General features: G+C 43.5%; 2 protein-coding genes across 4 annotated transcripts in view; both read right to left on the bottom strand.

The window, feature by feature from the left end:
- The window catches only part of LOC128834901 (cytochrome b5 reductase 4), a 71,301-nt gene extending 69,147 nt beyond the window's left edge, over positions 1-2,154 (bottom strand). For all 3 annotated transcript variants that reach the window (XM_054024079.1, XM_054024080.1, XM_054024078.1), the window contains exon 1: positions 2,023-2,154. In XM_054024079.1, coding sequence (XP_053880054.1) covers positions 2,023-2,097 — 75 coding nt within the window. In that variant the 5' untranslated portion in view covers positions 2,098-2,154. The remainder of the gene's footprint in view (positions 1-2,022) is intronic.
- Positions 2,155-5,431: 3,277 nt separating this feature from the next.
- RIPPLY2 (ripply transcriptional repressor 2) lies at positions 5,432-7,968 on the bottom strand. Its single transcript, XM_054023735.1, has 4 exons — positions 7,892-7,968; positions 7,630-7,705; positions 7,215-7,279; positions 5,432-5,597 (listed from the first exon to the last, which is right to left on the bottom strand). Exons 1-4 carry the CDS (start codon positions 7,966-7,968, stop codon positions 5,432-5,434), a joined length of 384 nt encoding a protein of 127 aa, XP_053879710.1.
- Positions 7,969-12,428: the final 4,460 nt, after the last annotated feature.

The following is a 12,428-nucleotide window of genomic DNA, read 5'->3' on the forward strand; positions in this document are numbered from 1 at the left end:
GACTCCATAGAAAGAAGGGAGTCAAGAATACAATTTAGGGAGAGAGAGTATTACAAACACACCCTTCACATCAGATAGAGGAATCTCCACCAAACTGCATAGCAGCTAGGAAGCTCAAGAAGAGATAGATACACCTATTCCTCCTCTATTCAAGCACCCAAAGAAAACACATCTCCAAGTTTACCGGTCATTGACTGACCGAAAAGAAAACCAAAATCCCCAAGCAAGATCCAGGGATACCATCCTATCAGGACCTTCCCTTTCCCAAAAGCTGGAGGTGAGGATGGCATCTCACCTGGGCATTGATCTTTAACACCTTTAATGCTAATCTGTGCCTAGCAGGTTTAAACCAATGATCACATTTTCAAGCCTTACATATGGCAAAAGAAGTGAAAAAGCACGTGAGTGTACATAAGAGAAGATGAAGAAAAAGAGAGGACTGGAGAATATTGCATAGGGAATCAGAATTTAAATTTGACATGGTCAAAATTTTCACACAGCAGATGCCTATAAGTTAGACTCCTAAATAAATTGAGCCTTATTTTAAAAACACTGAACACATCCTGCTCCTATTGAAGCCAACAGGAGCCAACAGGGCTTTTGAAAGCCAGGCCCAACTTATTTAGGAACCTAAACAGAAGAGTTTTATTGGATATAAACATCCTCATGTAGAGTTTGAACTGCAAAATGTGAAGTTAACATCAGCGGAAGAGCTATGCTTTATAAATACTGAAATAACCTAGAAAGTCTAACAAGGAACTGGTAACTGTCCTCTTTCTCTAAAGAGACATACAGATTATCTGGAACCATAAGGCTGTGCAGATACCTATGTAGCAATCTGATCTTATCGCTGCCACCCATGTCCTTCCTACCACTTTGCTATTATTAGAGTGTAACAAACTTGAAACAAAAATGCAACAAGCAAGCATAAGCTCCTAAGAACAGTGAATGCATGTTCTTGAATGTTCGTACAGCACCCAGCACAACGGTTCCCCCAATACTTGTCAACTACATAAAATTAAACAAGAAAAAAAGCATTAACGCAACATTAAAGTAAAAAAATTAAGTCAGGAAATTCCAGAAGATAATTTTATAGCATATACATTGATAAATACTACATGTAAGTTTAGATTTAATAAAGAAAATTAACAGGAAATAATACAGATGGGTTATGGTTAACACCGGACTTGCCATCAGACTGGCAATCTATCTAGTCCTGCATTCTATCTCTGACAGTAGCCAGTACCAGATGCTTCAAAGGAAAGTGCAAGAACCTTCAAATGGACAATTATAAAAGTCAGCCCATAGGGCAAGTGTCTTCCTTAGCTTCGGCCCTGAAACACACGGAGATAGATCCTTTAACCTTATAAAATTATTAAAAATACAACAGTGTAATTGTGGACTGTCTTCGTTATATATAAAGATGCCAAATCCTGCTATACTCATGGAATGTGGCAATGAGTCCCATAGACCAATTATACCACGTTTCATTAAGCAGAGGTTTTCCTTGCTGCACACCCATAAGTGCCACTTTCCTTTTGGAAATTCTGGAGCTGTTCTTGCCAGTCCCTGACACTAACCCTGCACTACAGCTCTGTCTCTTCGCATTGAAAGGAACTGATCCGCACTCCGCATGTTTTCCCCACTATACGCAAGTGAAGCGTGTGAACAGGCGAGACGTGCCCGATCCCCAGGGTATCGGTGTGAGGACGCAACTGGTTCCAAACACGAGGCAGGAGAGCAGCCCCGGGCTGCCTCCCAGCCCCCGGGGTGACAACCCCCGCCTGCCCACTACTCCGGGCCCAGCTCGAGCGCACACAGCGTCTCGGCGCCCCTTGGCTGGTCCCTGCCCGGCTGCTGTGGGGCCCCCGCGGTGCTTCACCGGCCCCGGGCAGAGCCGAGCGACACCCGCCTGCGGCGGCACTGCCCAGGCTTCGCAGCCGGACGGCAGCCCCGGAACAGGCAGCCCCCCGCCACCGCCGGGAAAGACGGGGCCAGCCCCCCTGCCTGCCCGGCCCCTACCTTGCTGCGCCCCCCCGCGGCCGCCCGCTGCTGGGAGCCGGACGCGGGGAAGGCCTGCGCCGGGACGTTCAGCATCCTGCTCCGCTCCGCGGCCGCGCGGCGCGCTCACCCCCCGCGCGCTTCCGGGCTCGGCCTGGCCGCGAGGGGACTGCGCAGGCGCGGGGGGCGGAGTCCGCCCAGCAGCCTGGGGAGCGACCCCGCCCCCTTCCAGAGCCGCGCGCGCCACCCTCAGGTGGGGCCGGAGCCGCGCAAAACAAACCCGCGAACCGGCTGCAAATGGGGGCCGGTGCTGACGTTACTACTCCCCCCCCAACCCCGCGAGACCTTCTCCTCCCCCGCCGCGCTGTGTCCTGGGGCACAACTTGCACGTTCCACCCTGCTGCGGTTGCTGCACTGGGGCCGCACACCTGCCCCCCTACCCCATTGGCATGTGCCTTGATCCGCCTTTCACCCTGGCACTGGGCCTTGGTGCCAGGGCCGGCTCTAACTTTTTTGCTGCCCCAAGCAAAAAAAAAGAGTGCCACCCTCCATAGCGCCACCATAACACACACCCTCAGCACTTCACCGCCATCTCGGTGGAGTGCCATGCCGCTGAACACCCCCACCGCCGAGCCGCGCTGCTGAACCCACCCGCTGAGCTGCCAAACCCCGCCCGCCGCCACACACACCTCCCGCTGAGCACCGCCAAACATCCCTACCGCCGAGCCCCGCTGCCGAACCTGCCCGCCGAGTGCCGCGCCGCCGAACCCACCTGCCACCACACACGCACCTCCCACCAAGTGCCACGCCGCCAAACACCCCCACCTCCAAGTCCCACTGCCGAACCCGCCCGCCGAGCGCCACGCCACCAAACACCCCCACCGCCGAGCCGCGCTGCCAAACACCCCCCCCCGCAGAGCGCCCCACCACGCTGCCACACACACCCCCGCAGAGCGCCGATGCTGAATCCCCCCCCCAGCGCCCCCAGTCACCAAAACAAAAACAACCCACCCCACCCCCAGCGCCGCCCAACCGAATCCAAAAAAAAAAAAAAAACTGAGTGCCCCCCCGCCACCCCCAAGATTGGCCGCCCCTTATCAGGTACTGTCCCAAGCACGTGCTTGGTCGGCTGGTGCCTGGAGCCGGCCCTGCTTGGTGCGCCGTTCCACTGGTTACTTTTTTGTCGGGACACCCCTGACTCAGATGGCCCCACCCCCGGCCCTTCTAAAACAGCCCCCAGAATCGGCTAAAAGTGGCCAAGACCTCCTACCCCTCCCTGGAATGGGCCATGGATATGGTCTCCAAAGAGTATTTTGAGGTTTAATGCATTACTGTTTGTAAAGTGCTTGAAATCCTCAGATTGGAAGTGCCCTATAAGTGTACAATATTGTTATTATTAAAATATTATCATGAGTGAAATGTCATAAGAAAGCTAAGCTTGTATACCCTTAAGAGGTAGAAGAAAAGAGCTATTTGCATTGATCTGGACGAGAGAGAAAACCTGAGCATGATGCAAAGACATTCTGCCTCAAATCAAATTTAAGGTCCACAATTAGGCATTGTAACTTTTCAAGTGACCTTGAGGTACAGTATAAAACATAGAAAGAACAGGGTGTCTGCTAATAGGCTTGACAGTTTCCCAAACTCTTGAAAGAAAATTAAACCAATCACACCCAACTTCAGCACGACAGTGAGCAGTCAGTAAGGAAGAGCTATGCAATCTTGTCTTATAGAATACTCCTTTCTTACGTGCTTAGATGAACAGTACAGTTGTTAATGTTGAGGTATGAAATATCATCATTGACATCTGAATTAACACACACTGAAATCAACCGAGTAGGTCAGATCTCATATTTATTGTTTCAGGTTCTCTTGCAAATTCAGGCAAACACAGCCAGGTCACATGTTGAAGGTTTTGAAATGGAGAGAATGGACCAGTTGATTAAAAAAAATTATTTTTTTTTTTAAAACAAGTGTCTGATTCTACTATCATTGCACTGTGTTGTGCCTTACTCAGAGTAATTTCAGGGGGAATACTTACTGAGCACAGAACTACTCATGAGTGCGGGTGGCAGACTTGGACCCCAAATGGTTATTTGGCTATATATTATATTAATTTACAGCTGTCTTCACATTTGCAGGCATGTATTACTGTATGTCAGGCCAAATTCTACTTGTAGGTGTAGCAGTGAAACCCCATTAGTAAGAACACAATTTTGCTCCTTACTTCGTGCTGTTGTCTGGTTTACATGGATGATCGGTAACTATTTTTATACTATATCCAGCAATATAAGCCCATGTATCTGAGATTATGATTCAGTTCGCAAGCCTAAATTCTGTCCCCAGTTTCATAGGTGTGACTGAGAGCAGAATTTGGTTCCCCATATTTACACTGAAAAAATTATGTTGTTTGTCTTTTTTTTTTTAAACTGTTTGTTTCCATGCACATGTATGCACTTCACAGGGGTGGCTCCAGGCACATGCCTGGGGCAGCAAGCCGCGGGGGGCGGCCTGCCGGTCGCCGTGAGGGCTTTCGGCTGCTGCCTGCAGGAGGTCCGCCGGTCCCGCGGTTTTGGCGGCGGGTATGCCGAAGGCGCGGGACCGGCGGACCTCCCGCAGGCATGCCACCAAAGGCTGCCTGACTGCCGTGCTTGGGGCGGCAAAATACATAGAGCCGCCACGGGCACTTAATTTCATCAGTGAGTGTATGATCTAAGGTTAGGTCTATTCTACTCACCAGATTGGAGGGCAGCAATTGATCCAATGGGATCAATTTATTGCACCTAGTCTAGACACGTCGATCTAAGTATGTCGACTTCAGCTACGTTATTCATATAGCTGAAGTTGCATAATGTGGATCGATCCCTCCCCCACCCCACCTCCAGTGTAGACCAGGGCTAAGAATATTTGTTCCAGATTAATTACTTGAAATGCTTCACCTAAGCTATAAAGAAAACTTTCATTACGTAGCCACTCTATTGGGCCTGTTTTTCCACACAGTTGCACCATTTTTACTCTAGTGAAATCAATAGAGTCACATCATCATAAAACTGGTGTAAAGGAAGAAATAATCAGGCAACTTGTTTCAAAATTGCAATTTGGGAATGTGTCAGTTACGGACTACAAAGTCCAGGAGCTAGATTTTTTTTTTTTAACTTTAATATATTAAATGTCAGGCTTCATGAGAATAATAAATTATTCAGCTGTTTTAAGAAATTCAAATGTGTACCTTTTCTCCCCTAAAAGCAAAAACAATCCTTAGACTAGAAAAGATAGACAAATGTACTATAACATGTACAAAATATTTCAATTTTTTTTATTACCAATAACTTACATTCAAATAAATTATCTTTAAAAATACTATGATACATTTTTACATCATCAAGTTTAAATTAAAAAGTTTTAGAGGTGGTATTAGCATTCCATATAGTTAGCAATCGGATTCTATTCCCGAATCTTGCTCCAGTTCAACATTGTCATCTTCACTGTCTGAGTCTTCATAAAAGGAAATTGTGGCTTGAACTGGGAAGTTTTTCAGAAGTGCTTCAGCTTCTCGATATAAGTAATCATAGCACCTTGACTTGGGCCAAAATAGTCTGAAACAAATATACAATGTTTTGTGTATCTATTATTGTTAGATATTATCCTTTGTGTTTGTTGGTCAGCCTCCGGGGCCAGGAAAGTCTTCTGTGTTTCTAATAGACACCAACTCTTCCCCCCAACCTACCAAGTATCACTTGCTGAGTCAGCACTAGAAAAGGTTTCTCTTTTATCTGAATATCTGATAAATTTTAAATTTCAAAATACCTGTCAAAAATACAGATCCAGTAGAAGCCTCAAATATACTACCATACAAAATGTAGCATCAAAAACTAACGTGAATCCTGAGATTGAAAGAAAGCATTCAGAGCAAGAGTAATTTCTCAGGATGAAACCAAAACCTATATTTTCTTCCCACTGTGGACTACATGCAACTCGTATCCGGTGCATCTAGTTTTTAAAACTGACCGCCTGCCCATATTATGCCCACAGATTATGTTGATGACCAGTGATGACAATTAGACTTTTTTCTACCTTATTGGCACTGACGTCCAACTAATATGATTTACACTATCAACTAATCACAACAATAAATTGCAAGCAAAAATGGGAGGTGAATTTAAAAAGCAAAGAAAATGAGACAAGTTTCCAAAGATAAATGGACACTAACCACTTTGTCACCAGCACCATTTTATATATTTCCCTGTGCAATGATTCATGAACACTGGTTACATATCATCCATAACAGAAACAAATTAAAGATATAAGAGGAGGTTTATTTACTTATTTAAAAATACTTTCTAAGTCAGTTGTAAATAACAAATTATACTAGGCTACATCTTTCTTCTGAACAACATCTCTTTTTCACTCAAATAGTCAATATCACATTTCCTGTTCACTTTTAGCATGTAAAGCCACAATCCTGCAGAGACTCTCACACATGCTTGCATGCAAGTAGTCCCACCAAGGTCAATACAATTACTCAAGTGTGTACAGAATCGGAGCCTAAATTTGTGAGCACTTTGTGTCCTACCTAAAATATTAATTTCTGTAATTACATTCCACCTTCCTAAATTGCCTGGATACCATAATGACTAGCTCTCATTACATTCAACAGATAGATCCCCTATAGCTTCAGCTATAGTAATCTTTACTTCCTGACCTGAGCTGTTAGTGGTGTGTGCTATCAAACAGCTGTCAAGTTCCACCTCGGGGATGGGTGAGGAGAGTTTCTGTTTGAAAAGTGTAAAATGCATCTGGATCCTCTGGAATAAAAGCAGCTTTATAAATGCAAGATATCATTACTATGATAAATGTTAAAAACTATTTTGGTAGGTCACGATCCAGCAAAGCACTTAAGCACCTGCATACCTTTAAACATGTGAGTACTTTCATTGATATCAATAGAACTACTCACACTGTTTAAAAGTAAGCAGGTACTTAAGTGCTTTGCTGGACAGGGGCTATAATGCGCAACACATTTCTGGAAAAGGTTGCTGTACTGAGTCTTTGCTCAACTGGTTTCGGACCATCTAATGGACATACAACCACAAATACATTTGGTGATATGGGTGGAGACTAAAGGCCATAAAGTCTGTTTCAGAATCATGACAGCTGTAAAACTAATTATCAGGAGGGTTACTAGAGATGTTATTCCTTGAATAGCAACTTACCTAACTGGATGTGTATATTGGGTAAGTTTTCCTGAGGCTTCTGTCATCCCATATGGACTATACAGCTAGGAATTAAAAAAAGAGAAGAGACAAAATATACTCCACAGGTGTTAAATATAACCTGGCAAACGGTACAGGTTAATTTACTGCAGTATTCAATATTCTTGGTTTATTAAACAACACATTGCCATTTAACCTCAGAAATGCCCTTCACTACTGCTGCACAGATTATTTCCCAAACAGACCTTGTTTGGGAGATTGATAGTTTGTTGCTTTGGTTTTTTTGTTTGTTTGTTTGTTTGTTTTTTAAGTCAGACTTGCACGGTACCCTGAACGTGTCAGATAGAAGAAAACCTGTTTGGTCCTCTCCATCTCTCTGCCAGAACAGTATTATTGGCAGATCTGAGACACTTACCACACTTTGATATCTTCTCAGCTGTCTCTCTGCATCTCTTTGGGTGGGGATCCAAGGCCTCCAGAATTCCCCGGCCCTGCAGAATCAAGGAAACAGCCTGTTAAATAGAGATGAACACTCACCTAACCCCAGACTGGCTGCTCAGTTTCCGCAGCGCGATGGGTGGAAGAGGCATGGGGAAACTAGGCTCTGATCACAAGTGCAGTTGATCTGCTGGAAGGAAGGCGCGGTGGGTGCGCTGAGCTGGAGGAAGTGCGGATACCCGTGTTGTCCTTTGGAACATCTCCGGGACCTAAACCCCTGAAGTGAAGGGCGGCAGCAGATGTGTCCGCTCTCCATGCTCCGTCGCTACAGCACGGGATCCGATGAGGGAGTGGTACTGCTCTGCCGATGATGATCCTAAAGTAGATCAGTTCTCCCGCTAGCCCGAGGCTGAGGGGCTTTTATAGTCCTAGACTAATGAGTATTTAGGAGTTTACCCCCTCCCTTTCATTTGTTAGTCAGATAAACAAAAAGGCTACGCGTGAAGGCACATCAGGGTAAACAGGGAGCGTGGACGCGTGCAAGTCCCAAATGGCCCAGGGAGAGATTTGGCAAGTCAGTGTTAATCACACTTAAACAGACACGGCTGCTGTCATGAAAAAAAAAAACCCACGCTTCTGGGCTGTGAAATGGCGAGTGTGGGAAAGACTATAAGTGATTCTCCCAGTTTCGTGTACTTTTTGCAATAAGGGTTGGTGCTGGCAGGCACTGAAGCACTAGCCTAGCTGCTAACACTGAGGGGAATAAAATACCACCACTTCTGGGCAAAAATACTTGTCTGCTTGACTAGGAGCTTTACTTACTGCTCAGGATCTAATCCATGCTGCCTCAGCAGAAATAAAGGAACATAAAATGAAAAATGAGGCCTTTAAAATTGTATTTATTTATTCCCTTAATAACAAAACATACTTAGAAATTATATCAAATGCTATCTCTTCTACAAGTCTCTGATATATAAAATATTTCAACCCTCATGATTTGATTTACTTTATGTATTAATTTATTTTTATTACCAGCTATCCCTTTCAAAGCAGCTCTCACATGCAAACTTCTAGCATGCAATCTTATCTAGCCACAGTGCAACTTTGTAAAAAATATACTTTTTAAAATTGCATTTTGACCATTTCATGGGCAGTACACAGTGCTGAGAGGCAGACAAAGGAACTTCACATAGTGATGGTGGAGAAAGTGAAATGTCCAGTGGGAATGGCTTTGCATTGTGGTACAATCCTACTGCACGTCACCTATTATTAGTGAATATTTACCTTCTTAACCAAGGGAAAGAAAATATTTTGCACTTTATATATTCCCCCATCGGATATCAATAATTATTTTAATTTATGGGAGTTTCTTAAATTATAGGATATATCCTGCCCAACCACCATCCCCAAGGCACTGCATGCATCCAGATTATTGATTCATTCTCTTTCATATGGCAATGATGCTTTATTCCAATGCACAGCTACAAATACCTTTGAAAATGTATGCTGTGCAATAACAGCACGTGGTACTAAATGGCCAGACTTTTAAACTACAATCCACATCATTTCCCTGCTTCACAGGGTGTTGTGAGGCTGCATTCAATACTGTGTCTGTGTGTTATGTGTTCAGATGCTGCAACCAATGAGCATAACAGAAGAGCCAGTAAATAACAACACTTTTTGGGGATTCAAACAGCAGGAACTCACAGTTCCTTGTGGGTCTGGGAGTACATGCTTCAACAGCAGCTTTGCCACCCTCTGAAAGGGTGTAGCATGCATTCCTTTCCATATTGGGTCAGTCCAGCTGACTGGAGCACACAGCCCCCAAAATAATGGAATATACTCAGTGACACAACCAAGAGGCAAGTCTGCATCCTTTGGGGGAAACTATTGGCTTTCTGGTGCTAGTTACAAGCAATGTTCTGCCCAGGGGCAGATGTGGATAGAAATTTCCTTGTGCGTTTTCCACCGTACCATGGGCACAATGCAGTTCACACTATTTAATTCACAGCAGCATACGTAAAATGTCCATATTGTTAGCTCTGTGGTAAGTAGTCAAATTAGCCAATGTTTGTTAGGTCTGTAACTTTTTTTCCAGAGCTCCAAGTCAGAAATGTGGATACAGACTTAATATCTTTCTGCTATTTAACCAGTGAGAGAAGAAAGCAAAGCTCTTACAATGAAAGAGAAATAATTATCTAATCTATGTGTTTAACCTTCTGCACATTTGTGATGTGCTCTGCCCAGATCACCTTCATGTATTGGATCACTAGGTATACACCATCTGTAGCTTGGAGCTGTTCATTGGCTTCTAAGAGGAGTATGAGTGTAGCAAATTTTGAAGCAAAAGATGCTCTCAGTGTAAAAATGACACAATGGATCATACATAGATTCCAAGGCCAGAAGGGACCACTGTGATCATCTGGACTTCTGAATAACACTGGCTATATAATTTCCCAATTTCACTAAGGATAAGAAGACAAATATTTAAAGTGTAAGTTTCCCATAGTAACTCTGCTACACTGCAACATATGCAGTTATTGGAATTTTTTCCCCTCCTATAGTGGATGAAGTTGAAATGATTAAAATAGATGGCATCACCCAAGAGTTCTAAAGGAACTCAAATGTGAAATTGCAGAACTACTAACTGTGATATGTAACCTATCATTTAAATCAGCTTCTCTACCAGATTACTGGAGGATAGCTAATGTGATATAACCAATTTTTAAAAAAGACTCCAGCGGCAATCCTGGCAATTACAGGCCAGTAAGCCTAACTTCAGTGTCAGGCAAACTGGTTGAAACTATAGTAAAGAACAGAATTATCAGACAGATAGCTGAACATGATTTGTTGTGAAAGAATCAACGTGGTTTTTGTAAAAGGAAATCAAGCCTCACCAATCTACTAGAATTCTTTGAGGGAGTCAACATGCACGTGGACAACGGGGATCCAGTGGATATAGTGTACTTATATTTTCAGAAAGCCTTTGACAAGGTCCATCACTAAAGACTCTTAAGCAAAGTAAGCTGTCCTGGGATAACAGGGAAGGTTCTCTCACAGATCAGTAACTGGTTACAAGATAGGAAACAAAGGTTAGGAATAAATGGTCAGTTTTCAGAATGGAAAGAGGTTAAGAGTGGTGTCCCCAGGGGTCTGTTCTGGGACCAGTCCTATTCAACATATTCATAAATGATCTGGAAAAAGGGATAAACTGTGAGGTGGCAAAATTTGCAGATGATATAAAACTACTCAAGATAGTTAAGTCCAAAGCAGACTGCGAAGAACTACAAAGGGATTTCACAAAACTGGGTGATGGAGCCACAAAATGGCAGATGAAATTCAGTGTTGATTAATGCAAAGTAATGCACATTGGAAAACATAATGCCAACTACACATATAAAATGATGGAGTCTAAATTATCTGTTAGCACTCAAAAAAGAGATCTTGGGATCATTGCGGATGTTTCTCTGAAAATATCCACTCAATGTGCAGCATCAGTCAAAAAAGCTAACAGAATGTTGGAAATCAATAGGAAAGGAATAGACAGCAAGACAGAAAATATCATATTGCCTCTATATAAATCCATGGTACACCCACATCTTGAATACTGCATGCAGATGTGGTCGCCCCATCTCAAAAAACACGTATTCGAATTGGAAAAGGTACAGAAAAAGGCAACAAATATGATTAGGGGTAAGGAACAGCTTCCATATGAGGAGAGATTAGTGAGACTGGGACTTTTCAGTTTGGAAAAGAGGCGTGGGATATGATAGAGGTCTATAAAATCATGACTGGTGTGGAGAAAGTAAATAAGGAAGTGTTATTTACTTCTTCTCATAACACAAGAACTCGGGGTCACCAAATGAAATTAATAGGTAGCAGGTTTAAAACAAATAAACAAAAGGAAGTATTTCTTCACAGAATGCACTGTCAACCTGTGGAACTCTTTGCCAGAGGATGTTGTGAAGGCCAAGACTATAAGAGGGTTCAAAAAAGAACTAGATACATTCACGGAGGATAAGTCCATCAGTGGCTATTAGCTAGGATGGTGTCCCTAGCCTCTGTTTGCCAGATGCTGGGAATGGGGGAAAGGGGATAGATCACTTGATGATTACCTGTTCTGTTCATTCCCTCTGAAGCACCTGACATGGGTTACTGTCAGAAGACAGGATACTGGACTAGGTGGACCTTTGGTCTGACCCACTATGGCTGTTCTTATGTTCTTAAAACTAAACTGGAAAAAGTGCTCCTACTACATTGTAATAGATACCTATCCTGTATCCTCAAGCAGGGGACTGGATAAGACGAGGGCATAAAGCAGTCCATGCAGTTATCTGAGTGTGTGATCATAAGCCAAGTTCTCTCTCTTATTTCTCTGTTACAAATTGTCAGCATGGAACAACCTATAGTTAGTGCATAAAATCAGATGCCTAAAGACTGTCTGATGGTAGAATACATTTTTGCATGACAGAAGTGAGAACCAGTTTTTGTAGCTCACACTTAAGTTCTGAGAAAATCATCAACACAAGTCTTAGAACAGAATAAAGAGATGGGCACCAGGTTGTCTGTAGAAGAAAAATAGAAAAGAGTCTCTGTCAAAACAGCAGAGATGAACTGCCACAGCATTATTTATTTTGTAATTTACCAAGGTGAGCCACCTTATCTAGAGAGAGGTTGAAGAGAGGATGCACAGTTCAAATTAAAAAAACAAAGTTCAGTTCCTTTGCTGGTGACCCTTAGTTGCCCCAGAGTTTAGAGGTCCTTTTAATACCTATC

The sequence above is a fragment of the Malaclemys terrapin genome, chromosome 3 (genome assembly GCF_027887155.1).
Source record: "Malaclemys terrapin pileata isolate rMalTer1 chromosome 3, rMalTer1.hap1, whole genome shotgun sequence".
Lineage (NCBI taxonomy): Eukaryota > Metazoa > Chordata > Testudines > Emydidae > Malaclemys > Malaclemys terrapin.